Source organism: Atheta coriaria, unplaced genomic scaffold, assembly GCF_025399875.1.
Source record: "Atheta coriaria isolate IRGN ID8LTWV9N9 unplaced genomic scaffold, Caltech_Dcor_3.1 hic_scaffold_3_pilon, whole genome shotgun sequence".
Classification (NCBI taxonomy): domain Eukaryota; kingdom Metazoa; phylum Arthropoda; class Insecta; order Coleoptera; family Staphylinidae; genus Dalotia; species Dalotia coriaria.
The window spans coordinates 1,797,247-1,825,225 of NW_027045445.1; the positions used below are offsets into that span (position 1 = coordinate 1,797,247).

General features: G+C 35.2%; 1 protein-coding gene across 1 annotated transcript; it reads left to right on the plus strand.

Moving 5' to 3' along the window:
- Positions 1 to 1,400: 1,400 nt before the first annotated feature.
- LOC135789536 (uncharacterized) lies at positions 1,401 to 27,786 on the plus strand. Its single transcript, XM_065299395.1, has 3 exons — positions 1,401 to 1,682; positions 5,486 to 5,543; positions 24,669 to 27,786. Exons 1-3 carry the CDS (start codon positions 1,500 to 1,502, stop codon positions 24,824 to 24,826), a joined length of 399 nt encoding a protein of 132 aa, XP_065155467.1. The 5' UTR covers positions 1,401 to 1,499; the 3' UTR covers positions 24,827 to 27,786.
- The last annotated feature ends 193 nt before the right edge of the window (positions 27,787 to 27,979 follow it).

The following is a 27,979-nucleotide window of genomic DNA, read 5'->3' on the forward strand; positions in this document are numbered from 1 at the left end:
CATTTTATTGGGTTCCCAAAAGATGCACCTACAAATTATGTACAAAATCGATAAAAAATTTAATACCTACAATTTTGATTAAAACGGTTGCCCTACAACATCGTGTTCGCCCGTTAGACACCTAAAACCACAAAAATTAGAGGATCGAAAACACAAAAGGGGCATTTTCATTTTGTAGTTGAAATTTGGCGTAAGGTAGCGTCCCTTATCCGCTGCTATCTTAATATAAGTGGCGCCAGCTAGCGATGTCGAAGCTAACTGAGAATAACTGCAACCTAAGGAGCTGTAGGTTTCTGTAGAATTTTATCGTCTTATACTGGAGTATTCTGCTAAACACCACACGAGATTAGACGAATCGAGTTTATACTCGTAGACAATTTTTGAGAATTTCCAGCAATTGGGCCTTGATTTTACTTGTTCTTCATGAACTAAACAGAAAAAAAAAGGACAAGAATTAACAAAGTTTCCACTAATGCAGTTAATTCAATTGTTATAACATTATTTTAAACAATTTTTCACAAACATATAATAAAGAAAAATCTCACGAAAATGCCAATAAAATTAAAACCCAAAATATTATAATATTCAAAATGCAATGCGACGCAGTCAAAATAAATAACTTGTTAATACTAGTATTATTTCACTACCTGCAACATAGTTCTGTCACAAAATTTGAATTTGAATGTTGCAGATGTAAGCATTTTCCACACCTTCGTCAGTTTTCTGCAAACGTAAATACGTAAATAATTGAAATTCCTTTCTTTCATCGTGCGTAGAATAAATTGCGATGCAAGTTTTAACAAAAGATTTTCCTCTTGTTCTCGTAGAAGTTTTCGTCATTTGTGCATTCCGCGCATTGCTGAAATCCGCATGCTTGTTATCTCTCCATAAGTAGAGAAAACAATGAAAAGAGGAAAACATTCCAGCATGCGTGTAGTATTCTTTAACGCTCGCAAATATTCTTAAACACTCTTTGCACTGTTATTCCAGAAATAACAAGGAAATTTATATTAAATCAAAATGAAGAAAAACTAAATTTAATTTCCGTAACTGAAGAGTGCCATTATGAAATTATATTATAAATATATAAATATATAATTTTTCTTAAAAACATAAAACAATTGTATACATACTTGTGTAGAAGTGGGCGTGTATCCCTTACAGTTTGCCGCAGCTGTGAGTAGCCCCGTTTTGATAGTATATCGGAGGCGGCTTGGTATGCGCGGGCGGGCGCGCAAAGTTGAAGCGCGCGATTTCGGGCGCATCCGAAAACTTAGTTGTCGTACAACCCGCGGCCGGTGCGCTACTACCCTGCTGTCACTTTGTCGACTTTGCGCGTTTGTGAAATTTTCCTGCTAAGATTATCCAACGGACAGCGAAAAGTTTATACGCCAACAAACAATAAAATTACCCATAAAAACTTGTAGACATTATCATAATATAAATAACTGGGACAAAAAGTTTATAAACTTATCTTGAAAAGTTTACATCGAACCACAATGGGTAAAAGTGGCTTCCTGTTATCGTTGATGGTGTTAGGAGTGGCGATTGGTTCCAGCATGGCACTGCAATGCCTCAAGTGCGGGCTGTACAATGATGGGGTTGGTTCCATCACACCCTGTATAAACTCCACCTATATGGAGTTGATTGATTGCCCTTCGAAGGATCACAAATATTGTATTGTGAGTATTAATCTAAAAAGTAATACTTTCAGTTTTTGCTGGAAAATATCATATTTTGTTTATTTATTGATTATTGATATTAATATAGGTATTATATTACTATGTAAGTTTTCTTTTCTATTTTATTTATCGTTTTTAGAATTCACTGATTTTGCCTTGTTTGTCGACTTGAAAACAACCAGGCTGTTTTTACTCCTAGTGAAATCGCGATATTTTGGCAATAAAAGAAAAGAAAGTAAACTTTGCCAGTCTGGGCGCATCACGTCCGTTCAGCGCGTACGTGCGCGGTCGTATGCGGATCCTGCGGATTCACAACGAACAAATTTACATCGAGATTTCGTTCAGTGTTCGTGAGTCGATATCTTTGAGTTCCAATTCAATAAGTTTAATATGCACAATTCATTAATTTCAATCACAGGAAAAGACATTTAATTTATATAATAATTATATAATATTTTATATAATAATGTTTTAATGATTGTTTTAATTATTGTTTGAAATTTTGTAAAATTTTGTAAATTATCCACTTGCAGTCGGATGAAAGATATTTACCACTCTATTATAACAAATATAAACATTATATTTATTAAAATTTAATTATATGTAGGTATTTGTATTATTTTCGTTCACTTTTTTTTTGTTTTAATTTTAATATAGAACTCAGTGTAAGAATGTAAATTTGTTTGTTGCGGTAAAAGATGAAGACGGTTGGACGTTTATTTGCGTATTGTCTGCGCCGACGGACTGTTCTTTTCGTGTTTTCGCATTCGTGTTAGACAAGTCGATATCTCAATACCGCTGGCGTTTCCGATGCAAAGCTTTTCAAGCTCGGCGAGCTTTTCTAGCCTGAGCTTGAGCTTTTCCTTCGAGCGCATCGGAACGTATTTGAGCGCAGCGGCTAAAGCCATGTAACAATAATAATACAGTGTGTTCATGTGGCTATTCCTAATTTTAAATTTTATAGCGCAACATTTTTAAAACTAAATATTCCAAAATTATTTCGCTCACACTGTATATATCTAAAAGCTTTACTCGTTTACCAAATAAAATATGCTTGAAATATAATAAAACAACAAATATTACATGATAAACGTCTATGCGCCATATAACACACAAACTTTGGCGAACAAAATGAAAGGCTGAAGGAAGAAAATAGCAAAAAGATTAATATCGCATACGAAGACATCCAAAATGCAAAATATTTGCATAATATTTCTTCTTCAATTTATTATCGACAAATCGACACAAATGCGTTTCTCAGACGATGTTCCGCATTATTCAGTGCCATTTGCTATTCAATTCATGAGACGCCTATGCACAATGTTAAATGGGTTGCGTACATTAAATATATTATGTCGATCTAAAGTAACATGAGAAGCGTGAATGATACAAGTTTGGTATTCCTGCATCGAAAACGAAATTGAAATCGAAAACCCACATATAGTCTAACACCGAAACATCAATTTGGAAAAACCTCCAAATAGAAGCTTAGTGAATGTACAGTGTGTTTATTCGTTGGAAAATAAATTTATAAGAGGTGAAACTAAATTTTTGTTATTAATTTTAATTATTCATTTCTTACACACTGTATATAATTATCCTGAGGGGTGCGTGAGCGTGAACATGTCGAGCATCCGTAAGTGTACATTAATTAATCCGCCCTGATTTATTATGCTTCTGTTGTGCCCTCCAATTTGTCAGCGCCCTTAAATTCAGGCAACCAAACACACAAACCAATAATAACCTCAAAAATTGGATTAATTATAGTGTCAAACTGGATTTATACGTTTGTTGTATTAAATTGTTAGTTTTCAAAAAAATATACCCATCTGGTTAAAATTGGTATCATTTATAAATGTAAGTAATAGTAGCTATTCAAATATGCAACCAAATATACTTGCACTAGCATTAAAACCGTCATCTTTCGCTGATCTATTCTTTTTATTCTTTATTCTCACTCATAAATACACATTTCTAAGGCTGATAAGCCCGAAAGCAAGCGTATGACCGACTTCACTTACATCCACCCCATCTTCCTTTTTTTCTTCTCATTTTTCAACCCTTGGCTCAAACTTTAGCGTCACGACTTACGCGACTTTCACGGCACGACGCCGCTGCGTTTGGTAGTCGAGGTCGGGCGTGAATAATTTATGCAATTTCATCCGCCACCACCCACCCAAAACCACCCCAGTGCGCAAAGGTGCAAGTTTTCACCTTTGGATTGTACCCGATGGCGGCTGCCGGTCGCCGCGGGGCGGCTGAAAATTAGAATGAAAATCGAAAACGTTTGCTTTCGCTCCGCTTTTCATCCCTCATCTTGACTAACGTGAGTTTAGTGGTGATGGTTTGGTTGCCTACCTTTTAGTTGAGTGATTCTTATTGAATATACAGTGTGCCCTAGATTAAAATTTATTATTTTATTTTATGCGATGTTTTTATCAATTGAACTTCGCTTGTTAAACATTTTTAAATTTAGCCTTTTATTTATTCTCAAAAATAATCCCTAGGGGTTTTTCATGCTTGTTAAAGTTGCAAATATTTGCAAATTTTGCAAATGCCAATATTCCGATGAATATTAATCCCCTGAGACTGAGCCAACCGGTCGAAAAAGTGAGGATTTAACCGTAAACTGCGTTTGGGAAGCAAAAACTCGCAAATTTCAAACTCGCCACGGCGTGAAAAATCGCAACGACGAGTATGATGACATCGGCAGACCGGTGGTGGAAAACGATGAAATTATGGAAATTTGCGGAAATTTCATTGAAAAATTGGTTGCGTAAGCGCTCAGGCCCGTGAAGCGCCACGTAACTACCCTACCGACGTGCACAACCCTTTTAAAACTACCCATACCCCGCAGATGATTGCTGGGTAGCATATTTTCACGCTTCCCCATGGAATGGTGAGAATATGTAATTTGGATTGCATATGCTACTTAGAAAAGTTCATAGTTAAAAAAATTAAATGGTTTTTGAATTAATTTTAAATTTACACCTAAATTACTAAAACTCTCATTTCAATAAATTTTATCAGCCATCACTGAATTTTTCGTACATTTAGATAGTACTTTCAGTTATCACAATTGTCGGTAGAGTATTTATGAACATCTGCTTCCGTCTGTTCATGTCGTAACTCGCCGTAACTGGCATTAACTTCCCTCGCAAACATTGCGCAATCCGGTGGTTCATCATCAAAAAGTACAAAGTTGAAACGTAAAAAGTAAAACTACCAAAAAATGGCTAAACATAAAATGAGCGCGAAAAAAGTTGATGTGAAATGCGTTAGAGGGATGTTCTCTTCTTTGCTAACATTTTGTAAAATGGACGAGTTGAACAAGTTGCCGAAACGATGCCGACGTGTTCCCAGTGTTCGAACATGTGTTTTTGCGTTTGTAAATTCGTGAAAATGTTGAGCGCTGAATGTTTCCGCGAGTGAGTGATATGCGAATGTGAAAAGCTAGGAAACGTGATACAGTCGCGCAATATAAAATACTCGTATATGTATATAAGTGAAAAAAAGTTGAACGTTGAGATAATAAAAAATACATGTACTGACGTAAAATGCAAAGGGTAAAACATCAAAATATGTGTTTACATGTGTATAAACTTCAAAAGATGTTGAGTATAACATGCAACCTAATGTACAATTCAATGCATAGCTGAGAACTTTATCTATGCAAGTATAATGTGTTGCATATAACATTTGCCTTTACTTCTGACGTACACATGTGTTTTATGCATGAATCGATAGATGCATTTGTAAATCATAATAAAAAGTGTTATTAACATTTTGTTTTGTTTTTATAGAAATACATGAGCGAAGGATCCATAGTTCGAGATTGTGTTGCTGACTGCACTGAAAAAGGTAAGCGATTCTACAATGACGTTATTTTTAAGAAAATTTAATTGACCAACATTATTGTGCTCGTATAAATTTTACAGTTTCTAGACTAAAGATTAATAAACAAAACAGTTTGATTACTTTTTGTTTGTGTTTATCACGTTAAGAGGATTTTTAATCCTCTATTGTTCCGAGAATAATTCTATGCAAAGCAATGATATGCAATTTATTAAATGGCATGAAATGTATGGGTGGTGTGTTCAAACCTGATGTTTTGGCACGCGCAGCGAAAACAATCGTAACTCATCCGAGAATTCAATAACAATCGGAGGCGTTGCACGCTGCAGTAAACCCTCTGCAGGGAAATTTGTGAAATGTGTCACATGACGTCACATAAATCTCAAATCTCACCACCTACCAGATTTTCCAGATTCATGAGTTGCAATTAGGTAATGAGAATCATTAGTAAAATGAGTATAATAAACGAAGTAAGTGCGAAAGTACGAAACAATTATACGCTTGTTGTAATTTAATAAATATCAAAGTGTTTTATATCACTTATTTCACTTTCAGCGCACATTACGGTTGCCAGGCGTTCATAACTGTCATTAAAGCGTTAAACTCTGACATTTATGGCGCAAGCCACGTTTCCACACTTAGCGCGAAAGAAGTTAGTGGTGCTTCCAAGAGAAAACTTAATTTCACTCATTGTCTTTCGACATTCAAGTTGTGAACGCAGCTTCAGGCAATGCTAGTCACAACTAGCCACGCCTACAAGTAGTACTAACTAGCTGCAACCAGTTGTACACGCAAGTCTAACCTCACAAACATTTAAACACATTCTAAAGCTACTCTTGCTCTCCTCACTTTTGCAGGCCGTGCAAGCGGTGTGAGCTGTAAGCGACGCGAGGCATTTAATATAACTATATTGCGTTCTTAATTACGATTTAATTAAAGTCGTTACGGGCCGCCATCGTAACGGCGCAATAAAACACAACTAAAGCAAGTGAACCAACTGAACCAAGCAAAGCGAGTGCTTGCGGCGCTAGCAAAGCACGAGTAGAGTGTGTAAAGCACTAGTACATGTAGTCGGCGCTAAGTGCAAAGAATGCAGGCAACCCAACGTACAAAGCGCTGCATAATGAAGTAAAACACATAACAGAAGTTAAAATGAAAAAAAAAACTAGTAATAAGTTTGCTAATGTGCTATAACTTTATGTTTTTATAACATTTTTTACATTTTTTATAAACTAACGGTTTAGTAAAGTGCATTTCGTATATATAACGTTGAAAGAGGTAGTTATTTTGCCATAACCTCATTTCATTTTAGTAAATGCGCTAATGTACAAAATACTTATCGTAATTCTGAAACCATCAAGGTTTTGGTTTATTTTCTGAGATAATTTACTACTTGTTAATTTCGTCTAGTCATCTTTTTCAGAAATATGTTTTTATTTTATTTTGTTTACGGACTTTTACTTCTCGTTTACTCATTTTCTTATTTTGCTGGAATGTGAAATAATAACCGGATGAAGCTTAAAAGCGGAAAACCGAGAAAAATTGCAGTTGTTCTCTTTTACGTTCGCAGTTTTACGAGGAGTTTTTTTTTTTCTAAGCAAAAACTACCGGCAAGAAAAAAAAGTAGTCATTTATCATTTCATCTCGGAGCTTGCTATGAACACATTCTAGCCCCCATAATACCATAAAACACTATAAATGTTACATTAATTCGAGATAAATTACCTTAAATTGAATATACTTATGTTAAATTTTAATTTGATGAGTTCTCTTGATTGCTTGTGGTAGAGAAAATAAACAAATACTAAAAATAACATCTGTTGCTATTTTCTAAATTATCCTCTAATTTCCTAATTTTCTTCTCTACGTGAAAAGCACGAAGCTTCTTCATTTCGTTTTCCTGCTGCGAAAACAACTCACAAATACATATATGATGCTTAGTTCTACACCCAACGATAAAAATAATGAGCGTGTTGTTTGTGTCATCAACAACGTACGATTACTTTCTTCCATTCCGTGTGCTTCATCTCATCTCAAACATCAACTCAACTTTGAGTGCTACCCAACCCGTTCCCATGAATGTAACACTCATTTTCTCTCATGTTTCAGTTTTCTAGGTTAAACTCAAGTGTGGTTATGTGTTGAATGTCTGGCGCCGTCACGCAACATTAGCCAACGTAGGCAATATTGTTACACGCCTCATAAACAACTAATTAGATAACGAAATTTGCGAGAGCAGCGTCGGCTTCGGCGACTGTGACCACCCGCCTATCCTTAAATCGTGCGTGCGTTCGAGGATGCGGATGAAACAGAGGACAAAGCGGAAGGAGATCCGCACTCCTGATGTGTGTTAAATTGAGCTCATGTTTCCGCCACAGCCACAGCCCACATGGCGTACGCGTGCGATACATAAGCGTATTTCACACGACATGATGATGATAGCGCGATAAGGACCCCGGAACAACATCAACTAACTAGATAAACAACTTGAATTAACTACTTAAATATGTTTAAACAGTTTATTACATTATTAATTCCATGTTGAAGTCATGCCATCCAAAGAATTATTGTCTTAAATTATAGATGGCAGCAGCTACTATTGTATAGCATATTGTGTTTCATCACAAATGTTAACCACCGGATTCTAGGATGTTATTCATGTTATTCAAATTATTCACGAACTGGGTGCTGTGCGCGTACACTACAAACATTAGATATTATATTTCGAAACAAGAATGTGGTTATGCAGCATAATGTAGGCATCCAGTTATACACTGACGTGTCAGAAGTCGCAATCATAATACACACACATATACATATGCTTGAAAGTTGGGCAATGTTAACAGTCAACAATGGTGTTCGGTGTAGAAGGCCAGGAACAGGGAATAACACACATCGTGTCGTATGTAATTCATCAGTTCATTAGCCAAACACATCTCTATTCCTATTTCGAGTCGGCTAGTCCCATTTCACTAGACAGGATATTTACAGGATATATTAGCTCAACGTATTAATATTGCACATGAAATAAAGGGTTGGTAACATAAAGTAAATTTGACTTCGGATTTTGCTATAAATTCGGTGTTTTTTCGAGATTTGTGTGCGTTAAACAGCGCAATAAATATTCGGCTCAAGTGAACACATGTCGTTTCGCTAAATTTCGTACGTTTCTCTAACGTTGTCATTGACATCGTAGCCATTCGTCTTGTGTGCGGTTCAACTTGTCGCAAACATGGCGGAAAAATCGATTGCAATATGGCGTCACGTACACCAAAATACATCGTATAAATTGGGTTGCCTATTTATTTTGAAGATAATATATATTTATTATAAATTTTTAACTTTTTTAAAATATTTTAAAATGATTTATTGACCTATTGAAAATAATCCTTGCCATGATTTGACACAAATGAAATTAATCGTTTGCTAAAAAGAATTTGCTCGTAAAGCGCGGAAGACGCAGATTTTAAATGATAACGAGTAAAGCGGCGATGATTGATAGGATCATCAATTTTAATATCTGTGCATAAAATCTTCAAATTCATTGTAAAAAATATCTTTTAGAAAAATGTATGCAACCAATATTACATATAAATCAATACCAAGCAATTTATACTTTGTTAATAATTTAATTAATCTATCCCTGACACTGCGTAAACTTCATGCTAGCAAAAACAATTGGAAGTTTAGACATAACGTGACGTATCGCTAGTGGGAACAAAATGGCCGACAAACTAATACAAGATGTACGAAAACTGCGCGTGACTGTGCTCGCAGCTTTGCGTGAGTTCTGAGCGAAGACGAAGGTATGAAAGCTCACCCCGCCGGGAATCAAACAGATCGGGGATATCTCACGCAGCGAGAGCCGCGAGTGCCACCAGAAATGGCAGTTCTATCAATTTAAAGCCCACGGGAGGTGAGTTTTTCCAACATTTCGAGCTTTCCGAGCTTTTTCCTTGCGGCGTTAAAGTGTGATTCGACATTGATAACATACTAACACTACTAATACCACTTTCAGATTTGATCAGAAAGTGCAGAACAATTTTTCACGAACCCGATGCAACCTAACAATCATTATATGGGTGCTATTTGTAAACTTGGTTGCAGATGTTGCAATTTTTCAGATTTTTCTTTTTTTAAGTTTTTTTTTTGTCTAAAAATGCAATATGGTCGCCGAATAGAGATGCAATGTTGGTTTTGATTCAACATTGTGGATAGTGACACGACGGACGGAATAATTCAAGCTAATGAATAATTTCATTCGTTAAAACTCATTTCATTCGCTTGACGCGATTTGAAAACTCGTTTTTGCACTCACCACACAAACAGACTTAACACACATTCACGGCATAGGAATTGTCAAAATTCGTCCGAGTGAACTTTTGAACTCGGACACTGCAAACTGCATTCACTAACGACAAAGCCGACTTTCAATGCGGAAAGCTGGTCCATCTCTATCTATAGCATACACTTTTATCCCACGTTAAAATCCATCAATATAGTGATTGTCAAACGTCAGATCCTAATTTTAAAGAATAACTTCATTGAACGACCTTCATATTGATGTGATCCGTTAAATACGGATGCGCAGCCATTTTGAATCGGCGCCAAACGAGGCGGTCGAATCCAGATTAGAGCTCGCGAGTAATGCGGCGCGTCGGATCGACGTAAATCGGTGCTAATTCACAAACGAAATTGGACGACACGTAATCGTACCTTCGCCTTCATCTCCTTAACTTTTAGACCCCCATTGCCGTCTGATTCACAATCACTGTCTTGGACATGTATAGCATTACATTTTTATCTCAATTTTACCTTAACCTTAATTAATATCAATTGCTATATTACCTTAACAATGTAGTAGAATCCAAAATATACCTGAAACAAAAATAAAATTGGTCAATTCATTTTTTTAATTGCACAAAAACTATAGGTTAGTTTTTGTTTGTTTAGTCGCTTCCGAACCGGATGTTTGTTCCGCCATTTCAAAGTACCTCGGTAACTTTTCTCTATGAGTGGACTAAAGTTAATAACACGCTTTAATGACATCCTGTTTGCGTGCTCGCATTCAAGAAGAGCGCTTATACAAAATGGCTCACTCGGATATGAGTGTAAACCTATCTATGCAACCCAACACACCTTATATGTACGTACCTGATCCAATTTATCTTGGGATTATTCTTACGACCAAGTTTTATGTTTTGTTTGGTGTATTTTACCTACGCTGTGTTTTGCTCGTTTGTTAGTGTATTACGGCTTAAAAATTTTCATTCCTTCCCGGCCATAAAGCAATTTCGCGAACTGTGATACTGCGTCACGATATTTACGACACTAGCAGAAGAAGATTTATATCTTCGACGCAAATCATTATAAATTACACGCGAAGACGAAAACGTAAGCACATCCTGAGTTGGCCCCGCCTTGTAAAGTTTATTTACGACGCGTGATATTCAAAGACGTAGAAAATACACACGTGAATTTTGGGTGGAATGGTTTCAAAGGCTTTAGAAAGCTTTTTAAGCAATTTTAACTATGTATTAGTTATATTCTAGAAAGAGCTTTTTAAAAACACAAAAAAATAATTGCGAAGATTGATATAATCTAAAATATCGAAATGAATCGCAAAATCTGTTGGTAAGTGCATAACTCAACAACGCGTTGGCCCATTTGGCCAATTCTTTTTTTTTTAATGTTCGTTAAAGTCCAAGGATGGTTTTCCCGGCGAGAAAAATTCGAATATTTGCCGGGAAAATCCTAAAAACAGCCCTATTCTATAAGATAAAAGTTGGCATTGAGATTCAATCATAGTTATAGTTAAATAGTTGAATTCGAGATGGCGCGCTGAAGTGCATTATTAGCAATTATTTATATAATTAATTTCTTTAAAATAAAATTGCGAATCTTATTGATAGAATGGACACATACTATGTCTAGAACAAGAAAGTAAAAACGAATTACATTTTTATTAAACACTACCGGGACGAAGTCGCGGGCCAAAGCCAGTATATAAATATAATATTTTTGCTAAATTTCGTTGACAAATGAACGTAATTTATCACTTTTTCACTTTCTGATTACAAATCTCAGTCAATCATTTTTTTTAACTACAAGTAGCGCTACTTTTGGCAATTCTTGGATAAATTCCTGTGGTCCAAGCTGCCAACGTCAGAGTCAAGGAGCAGGGATGAAGCTGGCGAAGATGATACAAACTGATACAGACTAATACCCGACAGGCGGAAGGACAAATGGGAAAACTCGTTGGTTATCTGATGGCTTCCACTTACAACTAGCTTCTACTATTCAAAAAAAGAGCACGGAGTAAATTTAGCAGAAGCAAACAAAGCGTCTTCGAAAAATAAGTGTAGAAGTAAATCTTGTATGCGAAAGAATGTGAAGTTTATCGATGATACTCAAATTGTTATTCACATGTTTGCGTGAAATGGAGAGGAAACAAGATATAGGCTACCAAATAAACATCAATTTGTTCAAACAAAAGTAAGAGTAGGAGTTTATCTATTACATAATATAACAAACTAAAAAATGGTGGAAAATGTTAAGTTGCCATTATTCCAGAAAGGAAACTTATGGACGTTAAGTGGCAGGAAGTACGACGCCGACCGCAAAGATGTGCGACTGCCGAGAATGAAAAACGAGCGGATGACAAGCGTCCAAGTTGAGAAAGGAACGGATTGAGATTGTCTACTCTCGATCGAACCTTTTAACGTCGAGATTGTCAAGAAGGATGAGGACAGCTTATACTAACTAAACACACACGCAGACGATATTATAAAAAGGAAAATAACATAAATGGCAGTCAACGAAAAAAAATTGAAAAAATACCCCAGAGCACTCTATTTTTACTGTCGGCCATTTTAAATTATTGCTAAACTAATTTATAAAACCTGTTTAAATAATTTGCTCAAAATTATTGAGAGGCGTAATAATAAAAATAAAACGAATTTACAAGCCTACTCGTTCAAAAGCTTAAATAAGCTAAAAGACTAAACGAAAAAAAACACGCAATTTTCTCGTTTTAACTCGTTCTAACACATCTCGAGTAGTCCGGACTTTTTACAACCCTTTTTTGGTTCTTGTGTTGTTTTTTTCCTGCGGTGACGAACGCTAATTGAGTTTTTATCAAACCGATTGACGTTGGCTACATCTCTTTCTATCGCGCACACAAAAATTAAATGTTTCGAATGTCCATTCTTGGAATGAATAAATTCAAGCGCCCCCAAATGCGAACACTCACCGACCGCCAAATTCAAATTCGATTTCATCTCTTCACGGACTTGACTCACCGAATTAATTTTCATTCGCTGTCGGTGAAACTCGCAGAATTGAAAGCTTCCAATTTGAACGTTTAAAGGTTTACGTGCCTCTGATCGGACATGCCTTTTCGATCGCAGGGCCAATTGCGCCAGATTGGCGTAACTCGATTTGATGGGGTGCAAACGTGCGGGCGGATTTAATTCAGGGCCCTTGCGCACGAAACCGCTCTGTAAAATTGATCTAATTGGTTTTCATTGCTATTTTAAGCCATAATATCATTAATTCATACAATTACATTTTTAGAAGTAAATATGGAGTGATAAAGTGGATAAATGTTAGTTAAATTTACAATAGGGTACGAGTACGTGAATTAATGGCTTTTAGCAGGTGATTAATAATTGCTATGGTTTATCTTGCAAAATTTAATTAAACCTAGTGCTAAACACTTTAATAGCTCAGATTATTTTAAAAATAATTAATTTAAAGAGATATGTTTATCTATAATATAAAAATGAATCACAAAATTTGTTGGTAAGCCCATAACTCAACAACGCCTAAACCAATTTGGCTAAATCTTTTTTTTTAAATGTTTGTTAAAGTCCAAGGATGGTTTTTACGGCGAGAAAAATTCGAATAATTGCCGGGAAAACCATAAAGGCAGCCCTTTTCTATAGGATATACGTTGGCATTGAGATTCAATCATAGTTATAGTTAAATAGTTGAATCCGAGATGGCGCGCTGAAGTGCATTATTAGCAATTCTTCATATAATTAATTTCTTTAAAATAAAATTGCGAATCTTATTGATAGAATTGACACATATTATGCCTAAAACAAGAGAGTAAAAACAAATTACATTTTTATTAAACACTAGCGGGACGAAGTCGCGGGCAAAAGCTAGTAGTAAATAATAATATTACACCACAGTGGCAAAAAATCCAAAAATATTTAGAAACTAATTGAGCAATACTAAATTAAGAGCAATTTTTGGGGTTTATCATTGTTTTTTGACGAATTCTCAGAATTGCAATTTCAGTTAAATAATTAAACTTACACAAAAAGAGAAAGAAGTATAACATGTTCCACAACGTTTAACTTTATTGAAAGCAGTCAGAAATGAAACCACAAACCAAAACCCAAAGCCAGAACCACAAGAGAAAATTGGAAATTGTACGATAAAGTAAAATAAAAGCAAATAAACGCAAATAAATATTGTACCGCCGAATAAACGTTTATTTGTGCAGCGTTTGAGTTTTAAAGTTAATATTTGGTGTAAATCAATTAAATTATAAATAAATAACAGTCTAAATAAATTATTACAGGTTATATTTTGATTAAAATAGGTGAAGTTAGGTTAACGTAGCGAATTTAATTTTGTTAATTTAAATATTAAATTCCTTTGTGTTCCAGCCCTGCGGCATTATAAGCGTGGAATATTCAGTTTTCAGTTTCAAGTTTCAAATTGCGCGTTGTTGGTATGTGTGCGTGAGATGCGAGTTTTGACTAGAGTTGAGTGGAGTGGAGCTCGCAAATCATTTGCACAATTCATTAAATACTTATATATCAAAGAGGGAACGTTTGTGCCTCGGCTCGTGTGCTAATGAATTTGTGCGAGAGTTATCACAACTTACAACTTCAAGTCGAACAAGAGTGGAACAGAATGTAGAAGTATGTATAACAGAAGTCAAATGTTTTACCCAAGTTCTCGAAAGTTAGTCAATCCAACAAACGTTGTACACATGTACATAATTAGCGACACTTTAAAATATATCATTACAACATTAAAATCTATAATATAAAAATGAATCGCAAAATCTGTTGGTAAGCGCATAACTCAGCAACGCCTAGACCAATATGGTCAATTCTTTTCTTAAAATGTTTGTTAAAGTCCAAGGATGGTTTTTACATCGAAAAAAAATTGAATAATTGCCGGGAAAACCCAAAAATCAGGCATTTTCTATAGGATAAAAGTTGGCATTGAGATTCAATCATAGTTATAGTTAAATAGTTGAATCCCAGATGGCGCGCTGAAGTGCATTATTAACAATTCTTTATATAATTAATTTTGTTTTTAATAAAATTGCGAATCTTATTAATAGAATTGACACATACTATGTCTAGAACAAGAGAGTAAAAATTAATTCCATTTTTATTAAACACTACCGGGACAAAGTCGCGGGCAAAAGCTAGTTTTAAATAAATTTCTGTAAAAATGTGATACTCGAAGAGAAAATTCCCAATGTAAAGTCAATTTATCCTTGCGTATATTTACATATTGACTTATTTACTCATTTCACTTATGCATCACGCCGTCATCTCCACATCGTGCACGTCATGCAAAATAACGCAGCGCTGTTTGCGTTCGGCAAATTTTCCCAGCTTTCCCACCCTATTTCGTATGCATTCTGTGCTCGGCCGACGGCGACAGCTCAAACATCGTGAGACGCAAGAGATAGAGAGTAGAAGAAAAGGAAAACTGACTGACGGCGGACATTGAGCAAGCGGCATGCTGAACGCGGAATGCTTTCTATAATATTTCGCATCGAGCATCAGGATCATCAGTATCGCCTCGAATGACACGTGACGTCCACCCACATCCAAAATACATAAGCCGCGCATTGAAACGTTACTTCTGAAGAATAATATCAGGAAAATCATTAAAATTTACAGCAGTTGTAGCATAACTTATAGAAAGTTAACTGAAGGGTGGCATTAAAGTAGGTATAAACTCTCAAGTTGCATCATTTATTTAAATGACGTCGAGCTTGGGAATATGTCACGTCAATTAGTTACATTAGCAACATTCTCATCTTTCTGCTTATCTTACGTTCTGGTTTTAAATTTAGCTGAGCGTATCTTAACAATTATCTTTATTACGATTGCGTCATTAAAATGTTCTGCAGTCAATTTATGCTTGTCGAAGTTAAAATGTTTTTAAAGTAAATATACAATGTGTAAGAAGGGTTCACTAAAACACACTTGAAAATATTGCCTTTCGTTCCGCCCAGGACATTTATATTTATCCATTTGTTTCTTTCCACGCATCTTTGGCACCCATTTGTTATCATTTCAACGTGTTGGTGTGAGTAGGTATAGTTTTAGGTTAGGTTGGTTAATGCTAACCTACAAGATATATTAGTCCACTGTGAGAACTTTCTTTTCTTCCATTTTAAAAATTCTGACATAACCCCAAACCTCAAATATATTCAAATACGCTGCATTGTGTACAGGGAAATCTTTCGCGAAAACACTCCAGTGACCAATTTGTCATTTAAAAAATCAAATATGAAATTCAATCTTTTTTTCATCCGCCCGCACAAAAAAACTGTGTTATCTTGAAGAAACTGGCAGAAAATGTAGAACTATGAAAAAGTAGATGAAACGAAGGCAATGCATGAGAAAACTTCGCCATCTATCATTCATCACCACACACTGTGCGTGAGTGAACATTCGGATGTTCGGTTTGTGAGGATCTGAAGGATGGCAGATTGCGGACATTTATTATTTATTATAAACGTTCGCCAAGCAGCGAGCAATGACAGCGCATTCATACAAATACCTACCAAATGAAAGATGTCAGTTTTTTGACCGATTAGATACATAAACTGCTTGACACAAATCACAAAGCAGCAGAAAATAACATAACCAAGTTGATTAATATTTCAGCTATAGGCAACCAACATTACTATTAATATTATATACCTATATAAATGCGGTTGGAATCTGAACAAGCTCAATAATTCTTCAACCCTTCAAATCCTTTATATCCTTAACATCCTTCACATTCAGGAGCATGACTAGGTTCATTTCTGTGTCGTGTATCGTTACATTCGTTAGGTATCGCGTCGCATCCATCGCGCGTTAACTCGAAACGACGTTATCAGTAAGTACCGAGCACCTCAACGTCCTCACCGGATTTCACGCGCAGGCAGGTTTGAGGTTAGGTTATGATTAAACTTCGTTGAGCTTCATGCTTGAGTTTAGCTTTAAATTAGGGTTTAGGTTTTCAAATGAAGATTTACATGCAGATTCTGTTTGACTTGGCGGACTTGGACATTGTTAATCATTTGTTTCGGCAATCTTATCTCACTGCCAGAAGATAAGCAAACGTATTACAGTAGGATTGAATGATAGAACGTCAAAATTGCGTCGATTTATATTCACTACATGTTCTTTGTGACAAAATGACAAAGGCAGTAAGCAATGACCTTCGCAATGTCATCCTTTCAACTTACGTTTAACAATAAAGATCATAGATAATGTTTATATCTTCAACTTTAAGGTTATGTTAGGTATTATTTGTATTTGTGTGTATTTGGTTGCATACCGAGTACGTAACCACATACACCACCTAGGTTATGTTGTGTGGTGCAGTCATTGTGGTTGAGGTTAAGTTTAGATTTAGAAGTTTACGAGTGGAATGCGTGCGCCGCGCACGCGGCAAGAAACCGGATGCACGAAAGTACGGAAGTTCGTAAGAAGCGCGCGGTGTGTTGGTATGTGCGGCTCGAGTCAGAAAGGGCGAAATGATTTGTCGTGAAAGCGGCGAGCGTCCACATCCGTTTGTCTTCTTATTGCCTTTCTCGCGAGTTTCAAAACGAGTGCAGAGGGTGCAGATTGCCGTAAGGGCGTATAAAGTGTGGAAATGTCAAGTATCATGGCGCTTGAAAAGCTAGAAAATCACATGATAGTCTTTTCTTAATGTTATAAATAACACAAAAGTAAAAACTACTTTACTTAGAAATATGCAACCCAAACAACACATATCTACGTCCATTGTGTTGCATATATTTATATTCACGCTTTTAATAAATACTTTTCAACATATTCCGATTCATTACATTGTGGGGTGCACCAAATAAAATGGTAGTGATAAATTTACGCCACCATTAGACCTTCGGTTCACTTTCAGTCTGAGTAAGAAACACGAGAAAAACTCGTTATATGTACCAAGCGTAAGTAACGTGCGTAAAAACAACATGGCGTTATTACGTACACAGTACACAATGGTCACACAATGGCGGCACGTGCAAAAAGGGGTCACTTCGGACACATTGGTCACGCTACTCATGCACCCAAACGCAAAACACAAAAACAATAACTAAAGGAGAAAATTGCGGAAAATGACGCAAAGAAAATGAAAAATAGAAAAGGGTCATACCTCATGGCTCAAACGTCAGCAGACCATTAACACCCCAAGCAGGAATGAAAATGCCACGTGGCTATATTGTTATATTTCTTATTTCATTAATCTACCTCTATAACTTAACTCTTTTTGGTGCAGAGTTGTTTAATATTTCGGGTATGAAGGTTGTTTTTAGATTATGTTGGGTCCACTTCAACAAAAACGAAACAAAGAAGGTGTGAAACTAATGTTGTTACTTTACACTAATATGTTGAAGTGAATTAGAATTTCATATTGCAAAGTTTACTAAAGTTAGTGAAGTAGGGACGATAATTGTTTTAACCCAAAACAACCCTTAAATGTGATCTAAATTTAAACATACTGTATGTGAAATTGTTTAAAATATGTTGTTATATCAATTTTTTGTTTCGGTTTGAAGTTTTTCGATTTTCATTAAGCCGCAAAAAATTGCACACTCATGAAAACGATCACGGCCGAGAGTCCAGAACGCAATTTACCAAAACTTAGCGGAAGGGGGCAATCGGGCTGTGCAATCTATGACCGGAAATTGATTTTCACACTGTTGGCACTCTTCCGAAAATCTAAAACCAACACGACTTAATGCGCACAATTTAAAATTCATATATTTATCGCTTATCGACATCAATTACACAAAATCACAACTAGTGGCGGTAGATTTAAGGTTTTAAGATTTTATTGGTTTAATTTTGTATTTCTTTCAAGAGATTTTCGTCTGACGTCAAAAACTTTAAACTGTTTTTGAGTCTGATTCGGATTCTGCTTGAAAACAATTGATTGCAGCTATTTATAAACCTCCTCACACGCTTGCTTCGCCAAAGTTACCGCTATTGCTTTCCCGCAATATAGCGACGTAATAGGCAACCAAGTAACCATGCACATAAATCACGGATTGCAAAATGCGAAATAAAGCCGGGAAAGTGAAGTAAAACAGTGAAACAAAGTAAAGTAAAGTAAATCTACAAATAAATTGCGTCGATTTTGCATTCCATGTGTGCACACTACCAGCCATACACAGTCACAATTTAAATAGACCAATTCACCAACCCCATAACCTAGTTTTTCAATGTTTCAATTGCAATTTGTATCAATTGATTTATCAGTAATCAAAATCATCGTAACTTGCGATTTTATATTGATTTTTTGTTTTGTTTTGTTTCGAGTTTTGCTCAATCACAGTTGTTTGTTTTATGTGTGTTTGGCATTTGTTTTTTTACGACTATTCGTTTCCGGAAAACCGACGACGTGTGTTGAATATTCTAGGGCGCATCAATCGCACGATAATTACATTGTTGCCACTCTGCTGACCCACACAAACTATCACGTAACTATGCCAACTAAAGTTAGGTTAATGTTATTTCGTTGAGATAACTTTCACGCACCCATTAGGCGGGTGCGAAGTCGCCAGTAAACTAAACTCGAAACAAACCGGAAACGCTCGAAAATGCCAAACAAATTAGGTTAAATATCAAATTTTCATAATTTAATGTGATAGCCCAATATTTATGCAAATTTACTATGATATTGCGTGTGTTTGTGTATGTTAGTGACGCCATTAACGCACGACACAACAATGCGGTTTCCCGAACATTTAATTCGCGAGCAGCGCAGTACGCAGTCCAAACCAACCCTCACCGACATCCAAATCGGGTACATCGTAGTGATTAATGTGTTACCGTAACACGTGCCAACACATACGAGCATGTTCACCAACATGGCGGCTAGCGAAAATTGCTGTACAATGAGTTGCCTAACGTTAAAATAAACAGCGCAACCACAAACCGATTTTTAAATAATTAACCATCAACGTTACCCCAATAGAGGTAATTTGTGTATTTTTAGTTTGACGATCGGACAACAACAAATGTAGTTAATTAAGAGTCGGGCAAAAGCTGCTAATAGTAGCAATAATTAAAATTAACGAGCGTTCTTTCCGGAGACCGCCAACGGTCGGCACCGGTTTGAATAACTTCGTTTTGCTTAATTTTCTTCCTTGGGAAAACACGCTAATGAAATGAAACACTAATTGCGCAAAATTGCGGAAGATTTGTACAATTCAGACGTAACCTCAACATTTTCACGTTGGACTAGATATATTGTGGTGGGAATTTACATAATATGCAAAAAACTTAACTGGAAATCAGCAATAAAAACAAAAAGAAAATCCTCAGAACTTTTCTTTCAAGATTTTCTTTATTCTAAACTTTGGTAAAGACAAAAGAAATTCATTTAATAAAGTAGAGAACAGAATTGGTTAGCTTTGTGAAGTCTGGATATAGTTGAGGGTAGTTTTGTAAACCGTCAAAGTTGAAATTCAATTTCGCGTCTTATTTTTATGCAAAGCGACTTTAAACACACTGTACTCGTAAGTCTATAAATGTGTATCAGTGAATGGAGTTGAATTGGAAATTGCTTTGCAAGAATAAGTAGCATAACCCCTTAGCTCCTTGCTAAGGTTGAAAGTTGAAAGTTAGGGGTTGAGGATGCAAACCCAAAAGGGTTGTAAAAACTTTTCGAAACTTTGTCGCACTTTTTTTCCTCGCTGCGCCGCTGTGTTCACTCCTCACTTATTTTATTTGTGTTCTTTTTTGCGTCATGTTTAGGTCTGTTGTGAACGCTCCGAGATTTTCGTTCGAGTCGAAGTTGAACTCAAAGACGTGTATACACGAAAAGTTTAAACTTCAGCTCGAAGAACACAAAAGTTCGTTAATTTTTAAAACTCTCGTGGGGCTACTCGAAATGATTTCATTTTTAAATTAAAAATACTCGCGAAAAATTAATTTTATAAATTTATTAAATGAGCCAACGAAAAGAGAGAATATCAGAGTGGAAAAGCAAAAGGATGATAATGGCGGTGTCTTTAAAGACGTTTGAAATGTCGAAAACGTTCGAAATTAAACTTTTATTCATTACTCTTTGAACTCGTTTCAACGCTACGCGACGTAACCGAACTGAAATCGTTCACTTTCAGCTTTATTCTTTTCTACACTCGTTCAGGTGTATAATGAGTTGCATATTTTACGAATTTTTCAACTACCTAGGCTTTTATGAATAATTTAAAACGTTATAACATTTTAACACATAAAACAGGTTATGAGTTAATCTTTTTTTCTTTTAAAAAAAGTGGAGAACACTGGCCGGAAAGCGTCGTCAAACGTTATAAACCGAAAAAAAAAAGTTTTTGAATAAAAATGTAACCAAGCCAATATCAGCGAGTTTTATTACTGCAAGTAAAAATATAAGGCTGGACATAAACGTGTGAATATTTTGACGATATAAATGTCATAAAATTGAGTGCAAGTCGCTAAGAAATTACCATAAATCTAACTTCGTATCAAAATAATTTGAAGAAATTCAAGTTCAAGTAAATGTAGCAACATTCACTATAGTAATTCATGGTGGTCAAACATTGTTGTGTTTGTTGATGAAGGTCAAACTTTTGTTCATCTTAGCTTCAGCACAAGATTAATCCCCTGGCCAGTTTATGCAAGCTGCGGTAACATTAGCCGTAATAGTGAATGTTGGGTTGCATACATCAAACAAGAAAGCAAATGTCTGATGGTCTCTGATCTTCGTGAGAGTTATTTAGGGTGACGAATTAAGGAGAAGAAGGACGAACATTGTCGCATTGCGTGAAGAATGACCGAGTTAATGCGGGTCTCGTGAATCACTGTCTAGAATATCCACTAACTCATACCAACACCAAGCGCGTTTCGTTTCGCTAAACTAACTCCGAAAAATATAGAAACAAACAAAAATTCAGACGAAAATGTGTTTTAGGTTGCCTAAGATACAATTAAAATTCAAACAACGACAAGAATGTGAGAGCAATCTAACTTATTTGAGAATGTACGCAGTTTTCGCATCTTACAACTTGGCAAACTGCTGGGTTTGGGTACGTGACTTCCACTTTCCGACAAGTTGGTCTAATTATTTTGATTAAAGTCTTTTTATTACCGTGTTAGGCAACCAGTAAACCCAAAAACAATCAGAATCACTAGAAACAATCCAATTTCTTTCTTTTACGACTGGTAGACACGTATGCACACATGTAGGTTGTGTTGCCTAAATTTACTTCTTCTATTTCTCTATTCGAGTAGCAGAGTAGCTGAAACCGTTCAAACGATGCTAACACGTTTGCAACACGCTCCTAGCACACTTATAGAAACTTTTTTTGTACAAACTACTCGCACGTGCAATCTGCACGTTTCTTTCAGCCTGTTTACGCGTACGTGATGAAAGTGAAAATGTGAAAATTGTTTTTGTATAAATTTCTACAAAAAAATTAAATGAGAATTATGCACAGAAATAATTATTTTTATAGTCAAAATTAAGTTAATTTCAAAATGATTCTAGTCTCGATAAATTTTAAAGATAACTCGGCTTAGGATATAAAGTTAATCTAATTTTCAGAAAAGATTAGAGATTTAGACCGCGTTGAGGTAGTTTTTCATCGGATTAAAGTCGTTATAAAGTCAACCACTTTCTCAGCCGAGCGGTCTTGGCTTAGATTTCTTTATTTTATATTTTTCGCTTCATTTAATTTCTGAAAACGGCAATAAGCCATAAATTTAATATGTTTTTATGGTAATATTCTTCTCCTTTTTCGTATAGCCTAATTAAATACAGTTTTCAAAAATTTACCAAAGTGTGAAAGTGAGAAAGAAAAAAGTAACAAATAAAAATCGTGCGGTTATTATTCTTTGCTTTGGTTGCTTTGTGATTTAAGGACGAGAAAGCAGGCGCTCAGAGTTGTCTTTTCGATTAAATCTCGACATCCTCCAATGAATAAAATAAAAATAAAATAAAGCTTCAGGCGTTCAGAATCAAGACTTTTCGCACGACTAGAAACTGTCAAGGGGGTTTTCATCTTCAACTTTTATTTCGTAGATAAGGTCAAAAAAGATAAGAAATAAAAGAATTAAATAAAAAGTTTTCTTTAACTATTGCATAATAACTCATTTGTGTATTTAATAACTTTATTTTGTAAATTTGCACTAAAACGTCAATAAAATGGAGCAAAAAATTAATAAAACCTTTGACGTTGAATTTACATGTAAAATTGAGAAGGTATCCTTGAGGGATGAAATGAGAGAAATGAGGGTAAAGCCGTAAAACGCAGAGAAATAAATTGAAGGTATCGAACGCTGGGAATAACGAACAGTTGCGATTAAACCTACATCGATAGATGGGGTTTCAGAGAAAAGCGCGTGTGAAAAACGACGCGCGGGCGAAATTAACGGCGCGTTATTGAAATTTTCGCACGTGAGAGGGGTGCTAGTGGTAGTGCCAACGGTGCCAACCCTCATCCACCACATTCACATCCATATTCCTGCCCTACCCTGATCTTCATTCTAATTCGAGTCGGAAAGCTATGAAACCCGCAGGAGTAAAAACGTAATTTAACATTATATACAGTATGCTGTCAATTTCTTCATAAAAAATTTCATCTCATCCCTCTTGCTCTTATTGGTTCATGTTTTTTTTGTGTAAACTTCAAACACACTGTAGGTTTATTTTTGAAGCAAAAAAAAATCAAAAACTTGGAAACCCTTCAACCTCAAATCAATCAAACCTTGCAAGGTGTATTACACAACGAATAAAATATTTATGAAGTTAGTAAACTGCGCATGCGTACATAACAATAATAGACGTACGTTATTGGAAGAACTGAATATGGAAGGTTGACGAGGTGGGGGGAAAGCATCATTTCTAAAAAAAGAAGAAAAATAGTTAAAATTTATGAAATAATTAATTAATCATAAAATTTTTGTTTAAAACAAGTTAAATTAGCTACAGCAAAATGTTTGGGGGCACAAAAACTGCAATCTGATTGTTCTCGACGACTGCAGGCAACTGACGTCTAAAATTGATGGCTGCACCACTCTCGCCGCCATTTTGATAAATCTCAGTTACACTACGAACAATTTCAAACACATAGACGTCACGTAGGGTGTAGTGCACATAACTGCATCAATTGCACTGGCAACCAAAAAATTACAATGTGAAGAAACAAAAAAAACTTAAAATAAGTTATTATACCATATGTTTTTGCAACCAAAAATTTAAGAATCTAATTTCTTTGTTTTTGATTCCTTTGACTTTTTTTAGACAAACTGTATGTAAGACCAATTATCCACATGTACAAAAGTCGTTATTCGTTTGTTATACGCGCTACTGTTTGGTCTACAGCACGCTTGGGTTCAATTTCCAGCCGCAATCCACAGCTATGTAGCTAGTGTTGCAAGTTATGCAACCACACATACCACACACACCAAATGCACTCATTGTATGCTAGCCGCAGCAAATTCGCCGCGAGTGGATTGTGTTACGTGGACAATCCGCAATTCGTTTTTCCGAATTTCGGCCAGACATTTACGGGATAACATTCGGAGCACGTGCGCGTTCATTTTTCTCGATTTTCACCGCCGACAGCGAAACGGCAAGCATCAAGTCTCGGCTTACTTGCCGGTCGGCCCAAGCACGTCGCTAACAACATCAACGATAATAAATAAAATATGATAACAGCTGATATCGGATGATGCCAGATGTAATTTTCTTTACTTCGATAAAAAAAACATAGGAAATAAATAAAATAAATATGAATCAAATCAATATAAAATATTTGATTATTTTTTGTTAAAAAAAATCGAAGCAAATTGCCTCATAATAATTAAACAATTTTTTTCATTCTAGATAATTGGAGCTCAAGATCATTCTGCTGCAAAGAAGATGGTTGCAACGCATCACCACGTGGAGTTGAATCAACGCCATACTTGTATTTCCTTGGAGCTGTGGCAACGCTACTTAGCGGCAGCGCCATCTCTACTTACGGAGCGCACACAACGCACTGAAATGAGTGAGCTATCGGTATCGACCATCGGCAACCACATAACCACTCAAAATTTTCCGCACTTGAACATGCCCACTCAACCGAACGCATAACGAAACTAACAAAAACATGACAATTATCATCAATACAAAATTTTCCGAAATAATATCAGAAACAAAAGAAAAGCAAAATAAACTCGTTGAAAAAGATTTAACTAGTCTTCCTTATAAAAGCAAGTACGGCTCTGTGTCAAAATAAATTCAAAGCAACTCTTTAAATCTTCCCAAAAATAGTCACGCATTCCGTGTGTGTGCGTAGAACACACTGTATCATCTACAATATACAGAGCAAATTTGAATCTTTCGACATTTATTGAATTGCATTATTGAATCTTAGGTTTAAGAAAAGAAAAAACAACAAAAAATGAGAAGATGAAAACACGTATATTCTAAAATTCGTAATTCTAATTAATTAGCGAAACCAAAGTTACAACAAGAAGAAGATAAGCAAAGCAAACAAGTAAACACAAATGTAATCAACAAGTAAAAAAAGCGTAAAAAGTAAAAGCAAAAATAATCGTACGTAAGGAGAAAATAAAGCAGCGACGAAGCATTAGACAGAAATCGGATTGATTAAATTAAAGTATTTAAACATTAAAGTATCGAACTATATTTAGCAGATAGAAACTATTTGAATATAAATATATAAATAAATATATATATAAATATAATTAATTACCTACTTATTACTTAAATATATTCGCAAAATTATCAAGTATGGCGTACACAGATTCAAACAAACAAATAATTGAGTAACGAATATATGAAAGTCTAAATTCAATATGGCGATCGAAGTGCACAAGTGAATAATGTCGACGTTCGTGGTTCATTTGTTTTACAAACGACGCACGACGAGTGAAATAATCGCATTGCACTTGACGCCAATCGAGCATTTAATTAATTAATTGATTAATGCGTTAATTAACTAATTAATTATATATACATGCTGGTTTTGAATGTTCCGAGCGTAATATGAAGCGATCAATATCAACTTCAAACAGAAGAAACAAAGTTATTCCTTGATTAGCAAGAAACGTGTGTGAATTGAGGAATTCATGCAAAACTAATCAGAGAAGATGAAAAAGAAACGGAAAAATGTTTTGTTGCAAAGTTTCTTTTGTGCGTTTTGTTATTATTTGTATGGTTTTATTCTAAGCTAGGCAACCAACCGTACCAGGCACAAAGCAACACACAAAACAATCGAACGAAACCGAACAAAATGTTATTCACTCGAAATCATTATGTCTTATCGGATTTGCAAGTCCGTTTGTTAATTTTCTCACTATTTCTATTTTTATATTAAGCACCAAAGCAATCTGCTATTTTTCTTGCAATTCAATTGTTTCGTATATAACATAATGTTTGCATCGACACGCAATAAGCGAATTAAACAGCTGAAAACTTTAAACACTCGAAACTCGCAACTGGAAACTGGAAATTCGTTAGATGTACGTTCGGAATCGTTCGAGAAGTTCGAGAATTATAAACGAATTACACGCGAATGCAATTTACGAGTAAATACGCACACCAGCAGCACCAAAGCATTCGCGGTTCGTAAAACATTCGGAACAAGAACAAGAGCGAGTGTACGTAACACGCATAACGGATAAGATGGCGGAATGAAGAGACGATAATTTGATAACAAGATAAATGATAAGAGCATGAGACGATACGATGACAAACAGCAGCGCACGAATTCACTTTACGGACGAAACAAGAAAACAAAAGAAGACGGAGATCGCGAGTGGAGTGCAAAAAGAAAATTGAGATGTTTGCATGAGTTAAACTTTTGTTGTGTTGTCTTTGTGTTCTTAACCCAACTCGGACAAATTCTGACAGCATGCTGTTGATAAATTGCGAATGCATGACGTTGCAATTTGCGAAAAAACGACGTAAAGTGACAAAACAATTTTTATATTTTTGAAACATATTTTTTCTAATATAAATGTTTCTTCTGATTGAAGTTTTGAAAGTGAAACGAAAGTTGTTTATAGACCATTGTGAATCATCTATCTCTTTAACATTAACATACTAGGTTAGGTTTTGGGTAGGCAACCAAACGCGCTCGTGCGTTTTTCAGTAGCACTACGAACGTACGGTAGGTTAATTTTAGATGATTATCGCACTCTTCGCATAAGAAATGCATAAGAACGCTTTATTATACATATAATACCACCTATGCCACCGTACTCACACGTGAGGGAAGCCTAACCACACTACTAACATAATCTACAACACCTACTACAATTCGTATAGAAAACCACACTGTAGGTTTTTTTTGTTAGAGTAAAATTTTAATCATTTATACCAATTGAAGCATCAAAAACTATAAAGAGCAATATAAACTTTGAAAAATATATTAGTACGAATATATTTTATGTAATAAATTAATTATTATGTTTTACTGGTTGAAACAAAGCTTCAAATGTGATTTAAAACTTAGAAAGTTATAAATATTGAACAAGAATGATGTAATAGGTCTACATACAGTGTGTTCATAAGATCTATTGCATAAAATTTGCACGTTTCTTTGAATTTAAAGCCAAAAAAACTAAAAAATTACAAAAAACACAGCCAACAACACAAACAGCACATAATTCGTTATTGTAAAGCTTTAATAAACCTTATAACCCAAAAATTTAATTATTAAGTGTTACCGGTTATGATATATGTTATTTTGTCTTGATAATTATAAATAATTGCCAAAATTGTATTAAAATTTATTGCAAAATGTTTCCAAATTGTAACAACGTGACACTCTGTATAATGTTTTATTATAGTGTTAAGTCTCTGTTAACAGTATCAAATTATATAAATTAGTGATGTAATTTGTAAATTAAACTATTCGAATTAGTTGATTTCGATGATATTTATGATAATTATGAAAATTGTGACGATTAAATATCCATTATTTCAAAAAAAATTCATTTTTCTATATCCAATTATTCGCGGAAAAAAAATGGTGTCGCATTAGGTATGCACAATGCATGAATATCAGAATGGAAATAAAATTACGTCATTAAAATTTCAAGCGTTTGTAATTTTTATGTTTGCGCTAGCGGAATGAAATCAAAGCAGAGCGAGCGAAATTTGGCAAAAAAACGCGATACTTATAA